At 38.6% G+C, this 22,414-nt stretch overlaps 1 protein-coding gene across 1 annotated transcript in view; it reads right to left on the reverse strand.

The window, feature by feature from the left end:
• Positions 1-2,943: 2,943 nt before the first annotated feature.
• LOC149075277 (sodium/glucose cotransporter 4-like) overlaps positions 2,944-22,414 on the reverse strand; it is a 37,375-nt gene continuing 17,904 nt past the window's right edge. Inside the window, exons 9-15 of the mRNA XM_089242606.1 lie at positions 16,996-17,131; positions 15,344-15,451; positions 9,209-9,359; positions 8,940-9,108; positions 6,227-6,448; positions 4,644-4,911; positions 2,944-3,254 (exon numbers count right to left, since the gene is read on the reverse strand). Coding sequence (XP_089098732.1) covers positions 3,025-3,254; positions 4,644-4,911; positions 6,227-6,448; positions 8,940-9,108; positions 9,209-9,359; positions 15,344-15,451; positions 16,996-17,131 — 1,284 coding nt within the window. The 3' untranslated portion in view covers positions 2,944-3,024. The remainder of the gene's footprint in view (positions 3,255-4,643; positions 4,912-6,226; positions 6,449-8,939; positions 9,109-9,208; positions 9,360-15,343; positions 15,452-16,995; positions 17,132-22,414) is intronic.

The following is a 22,414-nucleotide window of genomic DNA, read 5'->3' on the forward strand; positions in this document are numbered from 1 at the left end:
CGTACATCTGAAACACCACGTCTAACACCTACTGCCCCGACAAGGCTCCAGTCGAGACGATTCTTAAATTTTTTTTTGTTTTTTCATGAATTAAATTCCCTACTTTGTAGTAATCATAAAAGTAAGTTTTTGTTTTTTAACATATCTATCAGGTTGAAAAAACTATTGTAATAATAAATAAGTTTTTCACTGCTACAATACTGTGTTTCTGAGGTCAAAAACCTAACCCTGTCACATAATTTAGATAAACAGCTCTATTTGGCTTAGAAAATTGTACACAGATAATAGTTTAGATAAAATCATATATATGTGTATATATATATATATATATAACAGATAACATATATATATGTTATCTGTTCTAGATTATTATCTGTGTCGAGAAATTCAAAATTGTAAATTATAATTGGTATTTTGTTTTGTTTTTTGTAACAAATTAATGTTTAAAAATAAAACATTTTAATATGCAAAAAAAAAAAAAAAGTTGCTCCTCATGTTACATACCCAATGTGTTCAAAACACTATCCAAAAGCATTAATTTGGGTTTTTGACGGTTCAAACCAGTTTTTTGACAGTTTAAACCAGTTTTGACGCTTGTCATGTCAAAAACTAGTTGTCGACGTCAAAACCCAGGCCAGTTTTAAAACCAAGAGTTTCTTGCAACAAATAAAATCCAAGATTGCAATCTCAATATTTGAATATTTAAATTCGAAATTCAAAAAGACGCTCTGGTATAGGTTGTCGAATATTAACAACACTAGCCGCAATATCAGCCTAAATCTCAGATATAATTTATTTAATAGTAGGCAAACACATTGTCTTATCAGACAATGAACTACCAAGCAACGTAGCCTACATCCTATATTTTCGGACTTTTGTGCTCTTAAATGTTTTCATACAAATACAAATACAACGCCACAACAGGCAAATTGCCCAACGAGGTGGCTGACTTAAGAACATCATGGATCCCCGAGCCATATTTTGGAGACTCTACCTACAACTGCTACACCACACATGTACCCCCCAACCCCGGAACCCCCAACGAATCGGTACATGCGGGAATGTGCGTGTACGTGTAGTGAAACCTGACGTGAAGTTTTTTGTTTCTCTGTAATGCTTGTTATGTGTAGTGCTGCCATCTGCCACCAGTTTTTCTAACTATGAGTGAAGTGTTATGATTGAATGATTTATCGTTGTAGGACTGTTGCTCTCTGTGGCGAGACTTTTTAACGGGGAGATCGGCTCGCATTTGCGCCTTGAAGTTCGGAACCACAGAAAACCAACTTCAGCCGACCACCACTGTGGAATTCGAACCCGGATCCATGATTTTATGCATGAACTCATGCAAAATATCTCTAATGTCGGTAAATATCTAAATGAATAATTAAATTGAGGGGAAAAAAGTCAGAAACAGACGTCTTACCTTTTTTTCGGAAGTTCAATAGTAAAAATTGTCAAAATTTAGAATTTCTACATTGTATATCTATCTTCCAGAATATATGACAGCATGATTCAGATGGGGTGGTGTTTGAAAATTTCGTAATAAATCATAGCTCGTCCTGTAACCGAGGTGGCTTTATATGTGAGTAGATACGGTATTTACGAATTTGTGAGACATCCTGTATGTATGCATACATGCAGCCACTGCAAAAATGAACTGGATCCGATCATTTGATTTTTTAATCAAAATTTGAATGATTGCGAATGAATTTGATAGTGACCGGTCGAGGTAGCCCACGTCGATAAGATACTCGCCTAAAGTACCAAAGGGTGTTTAGAGGTGTCGCGAGTTCGATACCCGGTTCATCCTTGTCAGAAAACTTTTCTGACACAGGGATGCAACAGAAACGGCGACATGACCGCAGAAAAAATTGTAGGTCACGGTCTAATTAGCCCTCGTATGCAGGAAATGACCGTGGCACGACAAAAAGATCGATCGAGGTGATTTTTCTTGTCATCACGTGAGGAAATAACTGCTCGTACCCAGACGCGGTACCCGGTGATGAATGGGGCTAAAGCGTCTTTATAATTTCGGGGTCTTCGCTACGGTTTTATATATTTTGAGGAGAATCGGCATCCAAAGATTTTTACATTATTACAGATATATATCCACAAAAAAAAAATAGCCACAATAAAAGGAAAATTGACACTAAAATTAATTAAAATTTCAAATAGATGAAAGAAATAATTACAAAAACTAATGTGAAAATTAGTGCCTAACGAATGAAATTATCTGAGAACTGTGGTGTCCCACGCAGACGATCCCCAAGGGAAATTTCTATGTCTGTCTTCCTTTTTTATTAACCAAGATAATTATTATGTGTATTCGTAATAAATGTTTATTCCGAAGCAGTGACTGTGTGTGGCGACTCCGTAGAACTAATGAAAATTTTGGATTAATGAACTAAAAATGAGAAAAATAGTTATAAGAAATGATTAACTAGCACCAATGAAAATTCAGAACTTAAGGAAAAAAAAAATCCAGAATTTTGATGAAAACCCAGAATTAATGAAAGAAATGAAAAAAAAAATTATAATCAGAATTGTGATGAAAATTCAAAATTAATAAAAGAAAAAGTTACAGAATAGATAAAAATTCAGAATAAGCGAAAGAAAAAATTCCAAAATTGATGAAAATTTAGAATTACACAGTTGAGGAAAATTCAAAAATCCCAAAGTTGGGGAAAATGCAGAATTGATAAAAGAAAAAATTTGAGAATCACGTAGTTGTGAAGTCACAAGCTCCGACACCTTGTTCACTACGAAAGAAAAAATTTGAATATTTTTTTTTCATTTCTTTCACCCACCGTAAATGCGGGTCCCCCCGTAAACGCGGGGCTCGGAGAGAACACACCTGCCGCACACTCTTAAGGGCAGCTCCTAAGGCGTACCCGCCTCCGCACATTACCTACGTACTTCGAAACGAAAGTATCAAGAGAGGAAAAAAACCCATTCGAGTTTATAACGTACAATTAACTTCGCTCCTGATTGTCTTACATCGTCGCCCGAGTTCTTTTTACATTATCACGCAAAATAGCCATATATGAAAGCGGTGGATATGAGCAGCACGATAGCGTTGGCGTTGCACACCATACTCCAGAGCGGCTTCTCCTTGATGAGTTCGTTGGCCAACTTCACTTCGTCTCCAGGTGACTGTGTTTGCGAAAATTGTTGAGCATCGTTATCGTGACTCTTGAGAGCATCGGAAACACCGCAAACCATGTACAGCAACCTCTTCCAGAGCTTCGGCACTTCTGTTAGAAAGTATTTAAGAAAAAGTGGCACAGATTATATACGGCACTAATATCCGAAAATATAATTTTACAGAGTAATTTCACTCCTCCCAAAACTTTTAAGGGGAATTTTTTAAAACGACGGGTATTTCTTTTATCAGTGAGAAATAACTTATAATAAAACCCAAAATTTGAATGACTATTTTCAGTTCTCAGCGAAATTTGATGGAGTGAAATTGTGAATTTGGATGCTTTAATCACGCATCTAGATGCGTATTGGCTTACACTGCAGGACAGTAAGCTCGAAAGAAGGACATAGAGAGTTTATAAGCATGTGAGTGACCAAAAGTGTGATCAAGACAACAATGTGCCACGTCAGTTTGTGACCAAACGAGAGACCTAAAGAGTGAGGGATCAGGTCAGTGAATGATCAAAAGAGGGACCTAGAGAGTGTGAGTATGTGAGTGACCAAAAGATTAACTGAGAGACAGAGGTATATTTACAGGGACGGAGGTTAAAGGGGCGGACTTTTTGAAGAATGAATGGTCAAAAAAATTAAACTAGAATGGGAGAAGAGGGACAAAAAATTTTTATAGCCCACAGGCGATAAAACCATTAATCTGCCTCTGGTTAGAGAGCGAGGGACTAGGTCAGTGAGCGACCAAAAGACAGGCTTAGAAAGTTTTGAAGCGTGTGAATGGCCAGAAGAGTGACTGACAGCAACTGACCAGATCAGTGAGTGACCAAAAGAGTGCCCAAGAGAGTTTGTAAGGATATGAACGACCAAAAGATTGACCTAGACAGAAATTAATCAGCGAGCGACAAAAATAGTGACCCAGAGAGCGATGAACCAGGTCGTTGAACGATCAGAAGAGTAACCTAGAGTGTATGTGTGTAAGCATGATAGTGATCTAGAAAGTATATGAGCATGAGAGTGACCTAGACAGTGTGTAAGCATGGGAGAAGAGAAAAAAAAAGAGTGACTTATAAGAGACACAGAGACGCGTATTTACGGGTGTGGGAGAGTTAACCAATCCATAGCCCTGGGCGGAATGAGTGAATTTGAGGAATGAGTGGATAAGAAAACTATACTCGAATGGGAGAAGGGTGGCACAACCATAAATCCGCCTCTGTCCTTGTACGTATATCTATCCCCACAGTCATCTCGGAATGAATTGTACATACTGTATAATGTAGGACACGTAACAGGGCAAGGATTTAGACCTAAGTGTTGGCACCTAAAATGTGCGCAGGCGCCTTTCGGCATTGGTTGATTGGCGAACGGGTTTGATCGGGATGGCAGACAGACACAGCATACTATTCGTAATTCTGTTGTAGCGAGATAATTTTATAGTGGAATCGTTCTCATCCGAATGGAATCGAACAAATTTCTGTTAAAAAAGCTCTCACCTGGGTCTAGGATACATGGCGCCTCCTCTCTTATAGATCTCAGGGTCTCGTCTTCTATAGAGTGTCTTGGTGGAGGTAACAGCAGGGACACGGACGTCCTCGGCTTGCCATAAGGGACGTCGTCGTCCGCTCCCGAGACTTTGCTGAAGGATGCACGGATGCCTACAGCGTCTCTATCGACTGCTGGTGAAGTGGTGGATGGCAACCTGTCGTTAACATCGACTCTTACCTTTTCGCTACGACGAGTCCAAAACGTCAGTCTGTACAACTGCAATCATGTCAAAGAGAAAACAAAAATGTTGCGGTACCGTCATTTATTTGACTCTAAATTAAACAATGGTCACAAATAAACAAACATGAAAAATTATGTTTTCCCGTCCAAATAGCCTACAAGTCGATTTGACAAGCTTCATTATCACCAGTGGAATAAATTCAATCCAGTTCGCTGTTTTTTCTTTCCTTTCTCCTCATCATCGCGAAGCTTTATTGTTACCCTATAAACCAAAGTTGTTTTTTCCTCCTTCCCAGTTTTTTGTATACTTCTGTTAGTGATTTCTCCCCATCACTCCCCATCACTTCTTCAAACGTGCGGTTAGGTCAGAACAGGGCTACCAGATTATCGCCGATTCAACAAATAGAGTCATCCAAATTTGTTACCAAAAGCGTTTACGTGAAGTGATTAATCATGATTATGTTACACTTTCATAATTATCGAAAACCATTCAAGTTTTTACTTGTTCACCATGGCATGATCTGAACCCTCCATTCTACAAGTAACGTAGTTCATTCATTCATGGAAACCGAGTACAACTGCGGTCTATTGCCATCTGCAATTTACTACCGGCTGAGTTGTGCCGGAAGTGTGAGTGTGTGCACCTGACCGTCTAAGTCCGTATATAGTATTGTGTGTGAATTTATAGTGCTGCCATCTACATTTCAAATTGTGAATGAAATGTGATTTTTGAATATTTGTACCGTTGTAGGTCTGTTGCTCTCTGTAGCGAGACTTATTAAAGGAAAGATCGGTTCGCATTCGCGCTTTGAAGTTGGAAACTACAACTTTCAAGTGAGTTTTCACTTAACTCTTTTCCGTCCATGGGCCCCTTTGGACCATATTTTTCTCTCGAGGCCCCTCTGTTATGCTCTGGGCCTCCACCCAGGTCCGAGACCATTTCCATTCACTGAATTGACTTTTTGAGTAAATTTACAGTGAGAATTTCTAAACTCCGGTCGCGGACTAGCGGTTAAAGAATACTAGTTCGGCCAGCTTAAGCCCATTCCACATAAGCCAAACTCTGCAGCTAAAAAAACCGGTTTTGGGGTGTGGCTACGCGATCTCAACCCCTAACATCACCTGCACTGTGCTAGCCACACTTAAATAACTGGTTTTCCGCTGTGAAATTCTGTGCAATACAGTGGGTGGGGACCCGACTTTATGTTTGGTATATGAATGCACCTTGTTCTACATATGATGGTTTGATCAGAAATGGCAAATGTTATTGCCCTTTGATTTTTTTTTAAAGCGTAAATATCTTTTACGTAATATCATACAATGCTGAATTAATATGTGATTAACCACTTACGTGTATCTCATCGATGGGTTGAGTGAAGAACGAGATGACCACGGTGACTGCAGCGGTAACGACGAAGAGTATGATGGCAAAATGCATGTAGTTGATAGACGATAAAATATACGGTCTCGGATCGACCAGCTTTGATGAGCATGGTGGCACAGTGTAGGATAGTTCGCAGAAGAACCTTATGAGGCCCACTGCCAATCCGGTCATTAGCCCCCAAAAAGCTCCCTAAAGAAATGGCAAATGAAATTTAGAAAAATAACACAACGCAACACGTTTTTTTTTGTTCCTGAATCCTCATCTCCCAATGACTTAGACCAAAGAAGGCAGGAAATAACAATTTTATGCTTTAACCTTCAGCTCTATACCATTCAGCCATCATCTCAGGGTGATCTGGACTTATTTTTCAAAGAAAGTTTTTAACATGAAGTTCTTAAAATAACGTATAGATGTCGTGTGCACATATATTGCTTTTAAATATTATTTCTCTGTTTTCTAACAGGTTTGCTTGTACTATGCGGGATGATTGCGTATTGTTGAGTGACGGTAGAGTTCCTGCTGTCCCCCATCACTCATTTCTTGGTTATAGTGAGTTCGAACGCAGATTCTCTGTTTGTATCATACCCCTTTTTTCGATTGAATTAGAGAAACCTGTACGAATCGGAACGTCAAGAGACTGAAATGATATTCCATTTTATAAATGTGCACGCACACACACACATAAAAGCATTAATCAATGAAGGGACTATTTTTTTGATTCCGTCTCATACAATGCCCGTCTCAGATAGGTTACATTGCACAGTGATACTTCGGCTTACGAAGTTGTGGGCTAACAAACGTGATTCTAGAACTAATTATCTTCGTTAGCCGAGGTATCGCCGTATTTGCAACTTATGAGTTTGAGAGTGTCATCTATCTTTTACAAAAGACAACTGAAAAAAAAGGGGAATTTTTTTCCTCAGTCGTTTTGAGAGCATCATTTCTGCGACTATTCCCTCAGCCTAAGGGTTAAACTTTGCTTTTGAACTCGAGAGAGTTTGTTTAATTTTCGTTATCTTGTTAAATTTTGTTACCTTCCAAGTCAAATAACTGAAAAGTAGGATCATGTAAGTTGTAAGAAAATATTATGAAAATTATTGTGTGATAAAATACAGTTTTTCTCTAGAGTTGTCATGCGTACCCAAGGGTGGCCATATTTCATTTAAACTAAAGCGGGACATGCAGCCAACCCTCGCCAATATATCATCAGACCAGACCAGAATTGGGTGTTATCGCCGCTGCTTAGAATTTCCAGGCTCTCTGGGGCGACTTATAGATTAGCCATAAGTCTGGCGACTTATGGTGATTATATGGGAAAAAGATACGTTTCTACACATGTGTGTAGAGAAATGAAATTTTAAACAGCCAGGAAAGGGTTGTTTGTAAACAACATTTCATTGTTTGCAATAATGAGTGCTGACCAGGTGAAACTCAAGACACATCGCATCCGAAGAAACTTAGACGTTTAAAAGGGAAAAGCATAGCCGATGTTATGCTACCCAGAAATCCCACGGATAATGTTACACAATCGAGAGACACTTTCTGTGTGTATGTGTGTGTGTGTGTGAGATATTTTTTATATTTTTTTCCAAAGAGAGTATAAGTATTTTTACAGAGTATAAGCTAATTTCCTATATCATCAAAAAATGCCGAACTGCTTGCTTCCCATTACCAAGAACCAAGTTACGCCAAAAAAAAAACAACACAGATTTGGGATCAAAAACTGCATACATATCTATTCAACACTGCAATTGCAGTCACAGCCTCTCCTTGTTTGGCATTGGGCATTTGGTATCACGCTATTCGTGGTGAAGATTAGAGGAGGGGGTTTAATCCGCAATTTGAACCTCCACTTCTAAAAATATTGTGAAGAACACTTGGAATACAAAGAATTTCGCAAGAAACTCAAAAACTGAAAAGAAGCTTGGGATATCTTTATTTGCTTAACGGCTTCCTAGATAATCGCAGGGTCAAAAACCATCTTGAGCTTGTGAAAATACATAAAAATCTATACAAAAAATGGAATGCCCACAATGTCTCTCCGAGGAACAATTCTTTGCTCATCTCAATAAATTCAAAAAAGCATCGGTGCTTACTCTTGAAAGAGCACCTTCACCAAGGAATTCTTACAGCATCTACAGCAGGGAAAAAATATCATGGAGATTACTATTGGGAGCTGAAACGTGGAAACACGAAGTATATGTGAGAATAAAGATAAGAAAAAAAATCCCATTATTTTTTAAATTTAAAATTTTATCACACAACTCTTAATTTTATTTTCTGTGAAACTTACAGATACCTGACTTATATTTTAAAAGTTATTAGCGGTTTCTAAAATAATTATCTGTGCGAAAAGTTCTGTAATTATTGTCATTTTGAAATTTCCAGTCACCTAATTAGCCAATGTGAAATGACCGATTCACACATATCGATTCCCCTTACAACAAAAGCAAAGTTTGAGCGAAATAATCATAATTTTCGTAATTATTCAAGCTAAGCAAACACAGATCCAACAACTTATACTCAGGAACAAATGAAAAAAATTTTTTGTTCGTTAATATTGTGTGTAATCCTTAAAATCCGAACAATCTTATCCGAACGCGAGATTCACACTCCCCTTCCAATTACTAGGTATACAGAAATCGGTACTTTTCATGCTTGGTATGCCGGTATATCATACCTTTTCATTGATTCTTGCTGAAAAAACGGCCAAGATATAAACAGCGCTGATAGGAGGAGCGAAGTAACAAGAAATACTGTTTATGTAGTGGAATAACTGGCTATTCTGTGAATTCTGTACGATAGGGATCCAAGCTATACCCACTGCAACCAGGACTAGGACAAATACCCTGGAAAAGAGAAAATAGAAGATATGTGGTGCTATAAGTCAGAAATATATCGCCTCACACTGAACTTTCACGGTGAAAGTGACACGTCATTTTGCCTTACCTTCCTACAATGAGGAGTTCCATTTCACTGGCTTTACTCCTGATTCTAGTCCATATGTCTATGGTGAATATGGTGGAGCTGCTGTTGAAAATTGACGTCAGCGAACTCATCAAAGAAGCCAACATCACCGACATCATAAGGCCTCGGGCTCCTGCATGAGCAAACACAGTTTAATTACAGTAGAGTAATATCAGATCATCCCGTTAGTAAATTTGTAAACATTCCTCTGAGAAATTTCTAACGAATGAGTACATGCAGGAACGTGTTGTGTGATCATTTTATAACCTGAAAATTTGAGCATTTGCCAAGCAGATGGCAGCACCACTAGAGCATGAAGCACGCACAACTCTGACAGCATAAATACGTTAGGGCTACACATACACTTGGAACATTCATTTCGGCATGTACTAATTCGTTAGGAATTCCGCAGTACGGTTAAATAGCAATTCTTTACTGTCAAAAAAAGGGTGGCTTACATACCTATATATATAAACTGAACGCCATCCCGATCTATCACTAACGACCATCAGGACAGGATGCTTTGGGACATAGGTCACTAATAGGTGTCCCATGGTTCGAACCACACTGGCCCCACAGTGTTGGTCGGCTGAAGTTGGTTTTCTGTGGTTCGCAACTTCGAGGCACGGATGCGAGCCGATCTCCCCATTAAAAAGTCCCGCCACAGAGAGCACAGACAGGCCTACAAACGGTACAAATATTCAAGCATTACACTTCACTCACTGCACTTCTAAAACAGATATAGCAGCACTGAAAAATCAGACGCAACACTAGATACGCACTCGGACTGTTAGGTACACACACAGTTACACTTCCAGCGCAACTCACCAGGTAGTAAATTGTCCATGGCGATAGACCTGAGTTGTGCTCGGTTTTAAAAAAAGAAAGTATAGGTGTCCCATCTGGGGCCACTAATGATCGGTGAAAACATTTCGGTGTTGCGTAGAGAAATTTGGGCATTTACAATTTTTATCAACAATTATACTTTTTCATTACACAGTAATTTGATTCGACTCCTTGTCAACAGCACAAGGCAGACGAAAAAAATTAAAAGCGCAATTCATATTAAATAAAATAGATATTTTATGGTGATTATATTGCCCAGATCTTAAAAAAACAAATCATGTCAGCTGTCCACGGGATTCGAAATTGCGAGTCCGTGGGATTTTGAGCTTAGTTAACAGGGGCGGCTCCAAACACACACAGTTTCCTCGTCCTTTCGGGGATGGCTGTATAAGAAGCATCAATAAAAACTCTCCGAAACTCGTACGCGTGTTCCCAGCTAGATTTTTTGGCAGTTTTTATTTTGTTTTGTCATAATCGTTTGTGTAAGTTTTATTTCAGTGTGCATTTGTTTTCTCGTGATAATTGCTCTCATTTTGAGTTGCAGCATTTAAATAATATTTGACATTCGTATCAAACCGTAGCTATAGTTTCGGAGACTTTCTGAGCCCGCTAGAAAAATTTGATGTGTCTGTGCAAATTGGATCGAATGGTGCCACGGCTTTTTTGGGATCGCTGACCTTAACGGAAATTGCTACGCAAATCGGGAAAAGTTTTAGTTGAACTAGATTTTCGCCGAAGCCAGAGATTATTGGTTCCCGTGGGGATTTGTTTCTTGATTCGTGGACCTCGGAGAATATTACTTTTAATTTGTGGTTTTGAGAAGTCCCACGAGAATCAAAATAAATGGGGCCCCCTCCCCTACTGTTGTTGATTGAAGTTGACATCTCGGTGTTTACGTAGTCTAACGAGGTAATTAACCTTATAAGATTTTAATACGACCTTGTCACTAAAATTTGAAGACTGCACAGCGGAAGAATCTCATTGGGATGAATTTGCACTATTGTTCAGGGTTATTGGTTTCCGTGGGGATTCGTTTCTTCGATAAGTGGACTTTAGGTTATACTTTATTGGTTTCGAGAAGCCGCGAGAAAAATTAGAAGAAATTGGGGACACTTGCAAAATATTATTTGGGTTCCCATGATGGCGGTAATTTTTTTTTTTTTTTTTTGGAAATTGAAAAAAAAAATCGCAAAGGAATATCTTCAGAAAATAAAAATGTTTTTCTTTAAAATCGGTTGGATTTTGTCTTTAATGTTATTCCCACAAGTGGCAAAATTTTGGATAAAATATTCCACACTATACTCAGCATAAGGGGCGGCTCTGAGACCCATGAAACAGATCACTATGGAAGGGGGTGCCGAATCAGGGAAAAAAAAATTATTGCTGCAAAAATTTTTAAAAACAAGTGTTTTTTGTCTTTAAAATTCAAACAATGAACGCGTTGAATGGAATAATTTGCAGAGGAACTAACTCAAATGCATTTCATACAAATACAAAAGCCACAACAGGCAAAAAGCCTAAAGAGGTAGCTGAAAAGAAATTCCCATAAAACCCAGAAACCTTCGCGAAGGTCGCGCCAAATCCCGTACTTCAGGCCAATTCGGGATCTTCTCCCCCCCCCCCCCCCACACACACAACTTCGATGAGGCTCTGTTCCGGGTAACCAGTTTCAAAGTTCGTATCGTCATCCATTGTTATACTCTGTATCTTCCCCACCATCTCCCGGTCCTTAATGAACAAGAAATTCAATCTAATATTTCGTGAGGTCCAGGAATAAAGAAACAAAGCCCCACGGAAACCGATAATCTCGCGCTACGGGGATGCTCAGTTAAAGTGGAATTTTCATTGGCGGGCGCTGCAACTTTCGTTTTGGTGAGCGAGTTCAGAAACCCGTGGCACCATTCCATCTGGTTTTAACAACCAGATCAACTGTTCCTTGCAGGCTCCGAAACTATAGTTCCGGTTTGCAATTCCAGATACCTTCTTTCTAGTGACGGGCTCGCTCTCCAAGCTCGGTGCATAATTGGTTACACGAGTGATAGCGGCCACGGGTTTGCTGCCATAAAGTCTCTGTTCGACTCTGCCACGAAGCTGGGCTCGAAGAGATCTCGGCAACGGGATAAGTTCAGTGGCAAAGTTCCGGCGTTCATTCATTGCCATAAAGTCTGCAGCATCAGCTCTGTTCCTTTGCCACGAAGCTAAGCGAGATCTCGGAAACGGGATAAGTCCGGTGGGAGTTCCGGCGTTCATTCAACATCAGATCTCGTGCTTTTTCCGCACACAACTTTGCTGAGACTCTGTTCCCTATAACCAGTTTCAAAGTTCGTATATTCATCCATTCTTATTCTCTGTCTCTCTCCCACCATGTACCGCTCCTTAGTGAATTCAATGTAATATTTTCTGAGAATCAGGAATAAAGAAACAAAGCCCCACGGAAACCAATATTCTTCGGTGTGTGCGCTGCAATTTTCGTTCAGTTAAGCGAACCCAAAAAGTTGCGGGAGATTTCTTTCCGGTTTCACAGCCACATCTACTTTTCCTTGCAGGCTCAGAAAGCCATCGAAATTATAGTTTCGGTTTGCAGGCTGGTTTGCTTCTTTGTGGTTCGAGAGCTCAGAAAGGCGCGGCAACTCATGTTCGGGTTGGACAGCCTTAAATCTAAGTAACAGCGGTGCCTATTTCTATTTCCTGTTTACCTCCAATGCTGTCTCTCCACTACCATCGCCTCCTACTTGTCAAATTATTCATCAACAATTTGACATCCATATTTGTTATGGGCATCTTTTTCTCAACCACCTCGTTGGGCATTTTGCCTGTTGTGGCGTTGTATTTGTATAGTGATTCTATCTCCCGCCAGTTGGAAGAAACTGTATCGGATTATGTTCCTCGCTAATCCGGGGGCGTATCAGATCACTACTTTACCGCTCTACAATTCCGGTTATACATCGCTATACGGCAATTTCCAACCAGAGGAGTTGAGTGAGAAATGAAGGCGCCATCTATCGCTGGTCACCCTAGCTTCGGTAGCCACTTTGAAGAACTTGTTTCTAATGTTCTTTCACGGATTCGAACCCGTGGACCTTTCATGGTGAAAGACGAGCATCTTACCACTGCACCACTCGGGCGCATAGCAGACCAGCGTGTGTCGGATTACGAAATCACTGGATTACTGGAAGTCAATTGAAAAAGCGATTTAAAGATGCGCTTAGAAACCATTTTGTAATGGTTTCCTTGTAAAGAAACCATTACAAGGTTTGGGAGGAAAAACTTCTGCGAAAAGACATGAAGTGACATGTTTTTCTCTTCTATGCTAGGACAAAACACGTCTGAAAACGTCGGATTAGCGCACGATCGGATTATCGAGAGTCTACTGCCCTGATTCCCAACGTGAGGGCCACATCTCACAGGGGGCAATATGAATTTTAAGGGGGGGGGAATTCGATTTTTTTAGTGGGAGCAATCAGGATTTATGAAAATTCATATCAATTAAAAAAATAATTTCTTAGAATGAATGTGAAAAATGCAAATTTTTCAGAATTGAGGAAGAATTCATATTTGGCAAGGAAATAATTTAAGAATTAATGAAAATTCCTATCTAATGAAAAAATTACCTCAGAACAAATAAAATAATCAAATTATATAGGGCTCTATATTTGACACGACACCCTGGGTTTCGTTGGGTCCACCTGATAAGACGCCACTGTGTTTCCATGGGTGTCCGTTGTCGAGAGGTTCTGCTCTATTTATCAAGGTAAGAGGACAGGGGAATAAGTAGAACCTACTTCCGGGGAGAGCACCCAGGTTAATTTGACGTTTGAAGGGAGCACTTAAAATCTCTCCGAAGGAATTTTGGGATGTTAACTTTCGAAAAGTATTTAAAATTCCCAGAAACGAATTAAAACAACAGCATTTATTAATATTTTTCAAAATTTTAACTTTTTTCCCGTTATTTTGTATATTGTCGATCTCCTACCCCACCCACTCCGTGCGTGTGTCTGAAGGATGGGGGGGGGAGAGCATTAGGATTTTCAAGATGCTTACGTGGGGCGAGACGAAAAAAGTTTGGGAACCACTAGTCTACTGGTTCTGTATATTGTATATGCCACTGCCAAACCCGATATTGGCGAATTCGCGAATTGGCCAATTTCTTTTAATATTGACCCGGCCAGTTCGCGAACTGGCCTGTGATCCCTGACCAAAGTCCGACTACAAAAGGCAGGTTTCAGGATCATCGTCAAGTTGGCGTATTTTTTCGTGGTCCGCGTAAGTTATGGTAACTATCCAATCACAGTCACGATATGTTAATCATTTTTTCTCTCCAAAATTTGGCAGAAAAAACTATATGTTTACATAATTATTTTTATAGTTTTTTCTCTCAAATTTCCCTTTTTTTCTCGTCAGATAGAGCTAATCTGATACAGCTGCTATGTATAGGAATGTATCACACGTTAACGATTTAAAAAAAAATGGATTTTAAAACCAGGCCGCGTCTTACATCAGAGAATTGAGCTTTGGCGAGGGATCACCGGCCACTTCGCGAAATGGCCAGCCAAAGTCAGAATCATTGTCTGCAATTCGGACTTCGGCCAAAACTCTTGGCCGATTCGTGAAGTATCTGGCTCCGTCGCGAATTTGCCGCATTTCGGGCTTTGGCAGTAACATATACAATAAGTGGATTTTTAACTCCAATCGTATCAGCACATTGAGTTAATGATATCAAGCAGAGCGGATATATGGTTCTGCGCCTGTTGGCTACACGCCCTTGGGCTTCCCCGCCAGTCTCCCATTTTAGTCTGGTTTTCTTGACCACTCATGCCTCAAATTTTCGACCCTGAACTATAAGACACGCCTCTGTCTCCAAATCATTCTCTTGGTCACTTCTACGCTCATACACTATCTAAGTCACTCTTCTGGCCGTTAACTGGTTCCCCGATCCCTATGTCACTGTTTTCGTCATTCACACGTTCATTTTAGGTCACTCATTGATCCAGTCTCTCACTCTCTAGGCAGAGGGGGATTTTTGGTTTTACGCTTGTGCGCTATATAAATTTTGTCACCTTTCTCCCACTGTACGAGTTTTTCTTGACCACTGGCTCCTTAAATTTTCTGGCCCTCCGAACACCCATCCTTGGCAATAGCCCGCTAAGCCTGTAAATACTCCTCTGGTATCAAGCAGAATTATAGGAACACGTAGAGTGAAGTGCGATTGTATGGATATTATGCTAAAGAAATTAATTGAAAACAGGCTGTAAAATACAGTATATAGGTTACCCGCTGGCATGAGATGAAGCACCAGCTTAGGATAAGCGATGTTTGAACAGCCGAGTTCACTGCCACATATTTTCTTGCACACTTCAGGATTCGAACATGAAACTTCATCTGGAAATATTAAGTTAAATTCTTGTTTCAAGAAAATAAATAGTAAAATGTATTCAGATTTTTTTTTTTCAGATTAAATCATTCTTTGAATCACAATGACAATTCGATAGCGATATACTGAAGAAAAAGAAAACAAACTGAAATGTTCAGCGTGCTTATAATTTGTAAAGTTCCCCTACTCTGAGTAGTTTTTCTCAAAAGCTGCTTATCTAAATACAGCCAAATTTTTAAGATATCTTAATGAGGTCATGGGAGAGAGATTTATGCAATAAAAAATAGTTCAATTTTTGACCACCAGGTGAATAAGTGTTCCTTTTTCGTTCAATTTTCCTTTTACCCATGGTCCATATAGCGCATATACCTGGGTGCTACTTAGGTCTGAATAGTTTCAGTATACTGACACTGCTCAGACATATGTAGCGCCCGTCAGTATACTGACACTGCTCAGACATATGTAGCGCCCGTGAGTATACTGACACTACTCAGACCTACGTCGCACCTGTCAGTATACTGACGATGTCCGGACCTATGTAGCTCCCGTCAGTACATCGACACTGTCTAGACCGCTGTAGCGCCTGCTAGTATACTGACATTACTCAGACCTATATAGTGCCCGTTTTGGTGGACGTATTCCACTTGGTATATACGCTATATGGACCCGTGAGAAAAAGGAAAATGCAATGAAAAAACGTCACTTTTTCACCTGGTGGTCAAAAATTGAACTGTTTTTCATTCCATAAATCTCTCTCCCCCTGGTCTTATTAAGATATCCTGGAAATTTTCCTGTATTCGGATAAGTAGCATGTGAGAAATATTACACAGAGTACGGGAACCTTAATTATAAGCACCCCTATATAGAGGATGATTTTAAATTCATAATACAAATTTTAAGGGGTGATATATGACTCCTAAACAAGTATTTCGGATCATTGAATGTGCGATCGAATCGCAGTAGCAAAGGCGGTAGAGGGCGTTTTTAGAGAGTACTTCACCAAACACAACAGCAAAACAAACGTCAAGCACAACACCACTTCACCAAAAGCAAATATTCAATTTTTCCTGACGGATTTGCTGCAATAAGTGAAATCACCCATTCGAGGATTCAAGGAATTGCAATTAGGTGGGCCTTCTCATGGGTAAATGCAAATTCTACCACAAGTCATTGTACCACTTGATCATTGTTTGGCGCAGTATATATAACATTGATGATTCTTGCAAACAATAAAAAACAATCCAATCCGAAGATACATAATGTCCCTCGAATGGTTGAGAACACATATCGCAGCAAATCCGTCGAAAAAATTTGATATTTGTGTTTGATGAAGTGCTGTTGTGCACTCTCTAAAAACACCCTCTACCATCTTTGCTATTGCAATTCGACAGCACATTCTATGATCAAAAATGCTTGTTTAGGTGTCTTATATCCAGCTATTAAAGTTTGTCCCATGAATTTAGAATCACCCTGTACATTAATCTTTTTACAATCATACACCGATAAGAGAAAATAAGAGAAACGTGTTGCATTTAAAGGAAGGTTAAGTTACCGGAGAAGAGGACACTAGAAGCCATTCCTGGAAGTACGAGCAGAAACATTGGTAGGAATTTCAAGTAAGCGGCAAAGATGCAGCCACCCTTAACGTGGGAGATGTTCTTTGCGGACAGAGTTCTCTGCACGATCACCTGAAAAATATTATAAAAAAGGCAGCGTTTTTAACAACCCTTTTCATCCCACGGCACACTTGAACTCACTTGTTTCCAATGCACACTTCAATTGAGATTTTAAAAATTAAACTTTTAGTTACTTAATTATTAATCATGAATTATTTATTATCATTAATTACACTGCTCGAAAAGTGTAATTAATACGAAGAAAAAAAATTCATGTTCCCAAGGAAATTTTAACGGTTTGGGCTATGACATTAGCTGATGTTGATTTTGCTGAATTGTCTCTAGTTTTTGAGATAATGAATGCTCTCAACATTTCAATATTGCCTGCAGCCACTAATTTTGGCGGAGAATTTTTACTTTCAATTTTTTATTCATTTTCACATTTTATTCAATGCACAGGGTGAATACTATCAACCGCCGAATAATTACACACGTGATTCTTTGTTATGACATCCATATTTTTAAGGGCATCTTTTTCTCAGCCACCGCGTTGGGCATTTTGCCTGTTGTGGCGTTGTATTTGTGAAAAACTAATACGGAAAAGCGTTTTCACACAGTTTTTTTTATTTTACCAATAATTATGGAGTTAAAAATTAGCATTAAAACTGATGACGTCACTTTCGAATCCTGCCGAAATCACAGATTGCGCACCAAACGTATAACGTGGCGTGCTGTGCAAGCCGGTTTTTTCCCCTTGTCCTTCCCCTGAAAAAATTTCACAAAACAGTGAGGGAAAAGAAATTATATCACGATTTTTTTTTAAAAAAATGTTGATTTTAGGAAAACAATTTTTCTAATAGATCTCGTTTGGCTGGCGCTTTACAAATCTGGTGATAAATTTGCCAATACGATGGAACGAAGGTAACATGTAATAACAAGGTTAGCATCACTGTATGCGACGAGGCAAAAGCGCCGATCAGGAAAGAGAATAACTGTTCTTCTAACGAGGTTGAATATTTGAGTTCATTTTCAATTAGTAGCAACCAGCAACCAACATGGGAGAATTTTTTTTTTCGTTGGGTGTTTGTAGCGTAACGGACCGTTAGAAAAGTGACACATCACAAAATTTCAAAACGTTATAACTCCCTTAATATATTTCTCCGATCTTAAAATGGAAACACTTTTCTATATAAGTTTTTGACAGCGAATCACTTGAGTAATTATTAGACGGTCGATAGTACCCACCCTGTATAATAATACGTTGAATAAAATAATATATAATAAGATAGGCTCTAGTTCTTTGACCCAATCTGACAAAACCGGTGACAGATTAAAAAATAGCTCTTCAAAATCACTGAAAAATCTTTGGGAACAGAATCAGCGTTGAAATTCGAAGAATATTTCTTTTTTTTTTGGACAGGAATACTATCGAAGCTTCTTCCAAAGGTTCTATGATCTTAAACATGAGTCTCGTCACCGAGCAATAGGCCTACAACGGTATACTATTCAATCATTACACTTCATGCATAGTTAGAAAAATTGATTGCAGATGGCAGCACTACACATAACAAACATTACGCAGAAACAAATTTCAAGGAAAGTTTACTACACGCGCACATACATATTCCAACATGTACCAATTCGTTAGAAGTTCCGCAGAGAAATATAGACGAGGTGCATGTCTGGTTTAGTAGTAGTTAAACATGAGAAAACAATAACTATTAAGTTAATGAAGTATTAATTCTATTCAGCCATTTTTTTTCCTCCCAAAGGTAAGAGCTTATATTGAAAATGATAAGAGGTGATGAATGCACTGAGCTCTAATTAACACAGATTGCGCATTTTTGACAATCTGAATGGTAAGGTTACTTTTGGTACCCGTGTCTACACCTACGCCGTTAAAAGTAATGATCATAGACATCAACATAGTGAGTCTAAAATACTCATACCTTACATTTAAAATACCATTTCCAATGATTGTTAAATTTTTAACAGCAGGCATCAATTAATGTCCAGTGAAACAGGGTTTGACAAATCAGAAAAAAATCTAGGTGCTTGTCATCGCTGGTCAATCGATTTTAACATTAGTGTCTGCCTATAATTTTATTCACTGCTAGTCCTGACGTGTTATGCGGTTTTCCAACTTCGCGTCAGCTCAGCGAGAGTATGTGGGCAATTTTGATTTATTATTTTCTTTTTGTACATTTTAAAATGTGCTCTATTATGTCAACGCGAAAATTTCTCTTACCATTGTTTTTAAAGAAATTATATCAAAAACTTCTGTAATTAATCGCCAGAGGGCGCTGGAAACAGTCTCATCTTATAGGCCATAGCTGCTTTGCTATACTGATGCATTACTTCCATGTCTTTATGTGCACCCGTTGGTGAGTTATGTGAGTTTATATTTAATTCGTAATGTTCTTTGTGCTGAAAATATATTTTTGCTCCCGGGCATCCCAAAATGATTCTGAGGCAAGAAATGATCATAAGATGCTGCGAAGGCATTGAAATGGTAAAGTTAAGATAACTTGAGAACAAAAAACGATACAGACATGGAACAAAGGCCTTTACATAGTAAATTGATCACTAGCAATGCGATGAGATCAATCACGGCGCCCCCCCCCCCCCGGTGGCAATTTTTGGAAGTTTTTATTCTTATCTCCAAAAATAAACTAGATGGACGAAAAATTCTAGTTGCACGTTGCAGAACGTTCTTTGATCAATACAGAAAGATATACGGTTTACACTTAACTTAACCCTATAAGCGGCATTGACGAGATATCTCGTCTATTTGAATGCCTCTTATTTCAGCATTGACAAGCCTAGATATTTCGTAAAATTTATTTCTCAATTAAATACTTTTCCCTATATACCACTATTTTTTCACCTACCAAAAATCAGAAGAAAGCCTAATTCATTAAAAAAGGTATGACGTTTTGAAAAGGGTTTAGTGTTCGTGTTGCTCACCGAATAAGGTGCTAAGCGAGATGGCACGGATGATCCCTAATTGTACATATTCCCTCACACAGTGCTTCTATTTTGTGTTCTTTTCATCAAATCCACCGGAGCGAGTGAACTCAACCCAATAAAACTGATGCTGGCTTTTAGTCCGCAAGTTATCAAACCCATTTGCTCGCCAATAAGGTGTTAAGCGAGATGACTCGCTCCAATGGATATTTTATATTTCACCATAAGAATCTCATTTCGTTCGCTTTTTTTTTTGTTTTTTTTTTGTATCCTGTGTATATAATATGGCAAGTGTAAGATAACAGATGAGATGGCATGGTGGGGTTCCCTCCGATTGCTTTTAAAATATACCTCCATCCTAATATGTGTACATCCATCCATCTTAACGAAACCCAGAAACTTTTCTCCAACTCCCAATCCATTCTCCGACTCCCCATCTCGTCTGAAATCACCACAAAATTTGTTAATCGCGACAGTAACCCAATTGTCCGGGAAAAATATGTTGTAAAAATTTCGAATGCTTTTTTTTGACACAAAATAAAGTGTTCCAGACTCTGCCACGAAGCTGGGCTGGAAGAGATCTCGGCAACGGGATAAGTCCAGTGGGGAAAGTTCTGGCGTTCATTCATTCATGCTGTACCGCTTAAAATATTAGACCACATTGAAAATGTCTCATTTTGGAAGAAAATATAAATTTTTATGAAAGCACTGTGCGTCATGATTCCAAAACAAGCCTTGTTTTATCTACATGATGCTCAGAACTACAATTACGTCTAGCTTAGTGTTGCGTTTTTACAATCCGTGAATAAAAACTTTAAACGCGTTTAACGAAGAATGTTATTTTTGACAATTTACTTGAGCTTGAAACATGATTTATAAAAATCTATTCATTGTATCACTACGAAATTTTAGTACGATATTCTGCTATATATTTTTGATGTTATGAACTTCAATGTACGGTCTAGACATATGTACGTCTAATTACAGAGTTTTATAGACGAAATTTGGAATGAAATTGCAAAGAATTCTTACGCACATTAACAGATTTGAGTGTAACTTATGAGCATATCATACAATCCTTTAAATTTTGGTTTGCAACGTGCACTATCACTAGCTAAATATACTATGCAAATAACAAAACATTACATTCATAGAATTTTTTGCGATCGTGGTTGGAATATCACATGAATTTTGCTTAAAATTTGACATAAAAATTACCTTTTCCATAGAAAATGACATAGGTCGTCCAAAATGTACTATTGTTTTCATCATTTTGGGACACTTTCTGTCAAAAAATGTTATTAAAGTTCACTCCAGTACAATTTTAAAGAAAGGTGACAAAAAAGGTAGTCGGATACCTTAAAGGATTAAATACAAACTTTAAGAACTACCCTCTTCAACCATTCATCAGTGGTATCGAAGCATAAATGACAATCGATGAATCGATGATACCGTTTGAATGGTTCATTTTGTGTGCGTGTGTGCAATTGTGCATAAATTTCTTTACGTTGATGTTAAACTTGGTATGTTATACATAGCTCATGGTGAAAACATAATTCATTAAATGGCAATAAAAGAAAATTACCATTGTCACCAATGCTTCGAAACTTAATCATCAATCAACAAGGTATCGAAATTATACAGGGTGTCCTGTTAGTCCTTTGTCTCATCAATCATTCGTCGTAGAGCGATTGTTCTAGCTTAAAAAAGGTCAAAATGTTTTCAGAAATCACTCTGTACCAGTTTCGAGATTAAAAACGCAGTGTCTAAAAAAAAGAAAAAACCTAAATTTTTATATACCATGGTGTCTCCCTTGTTCTTTAACTTCCGATTAGGAAGTTGTTGCGTTGACTCCTCTGAGGCCAATAAAACATCTCCATGTTTCCAAGTGCAATATTCACTGAGATATTTGGATCGGAGAAAAGTTTTGGGAAAACAGCATAAATGAGGGAAAGAAACGTTATCCGTTAGTTTATGTTGTTCTTTTCCAACTTTTCTCCGATATTTGAATTCAAATATCTCAGCGAATATTGTACTGGTGGATTTTCTTTTTCTGGCTGCAGAAGAGACAGGACAACAATTTTTAATTGGAAGAGGATGAGGGGACCGTATAGAAATTCAGATTTTTTTATTTTATTTCACACCATATTTTTACTCTCGAAACTGACACAAAGTGATTGCTGAACACATTTTGAGCATTTTTTTAAAAATTAGAACCGTAGTTCTACGACAAGCGGTTGATGAGATAGAAGCCGCATTATAGAACTTACAGGACACCCTGTATACGGGCGTTCGATGAATCCTTTAAAACAAGGGTGCTCAACAGTTTGCAGAGGGCGGGCCACTTCATTCGTTTTCAAGTGTGTGGCGGGCCACTAAAATGATATG

Source organism: Pholcus phalangioides, unplaced genomic scaffold (assembly GCF_987345545.1).
Source record: "Pholcus phalangioides strain wild (caught in Gottingen) unplaced genomic scaffold, Ppha-v1.0 ptg000015l_1, whole genome shotgun sequence".
Taxonomy (NCBI): domain Eukaryota; kingdom Metazoa; phylum Arthropoda; class Arachnida; order Araneae; family Pholcidae; genus Pholcus; species Pholcus phalangioides.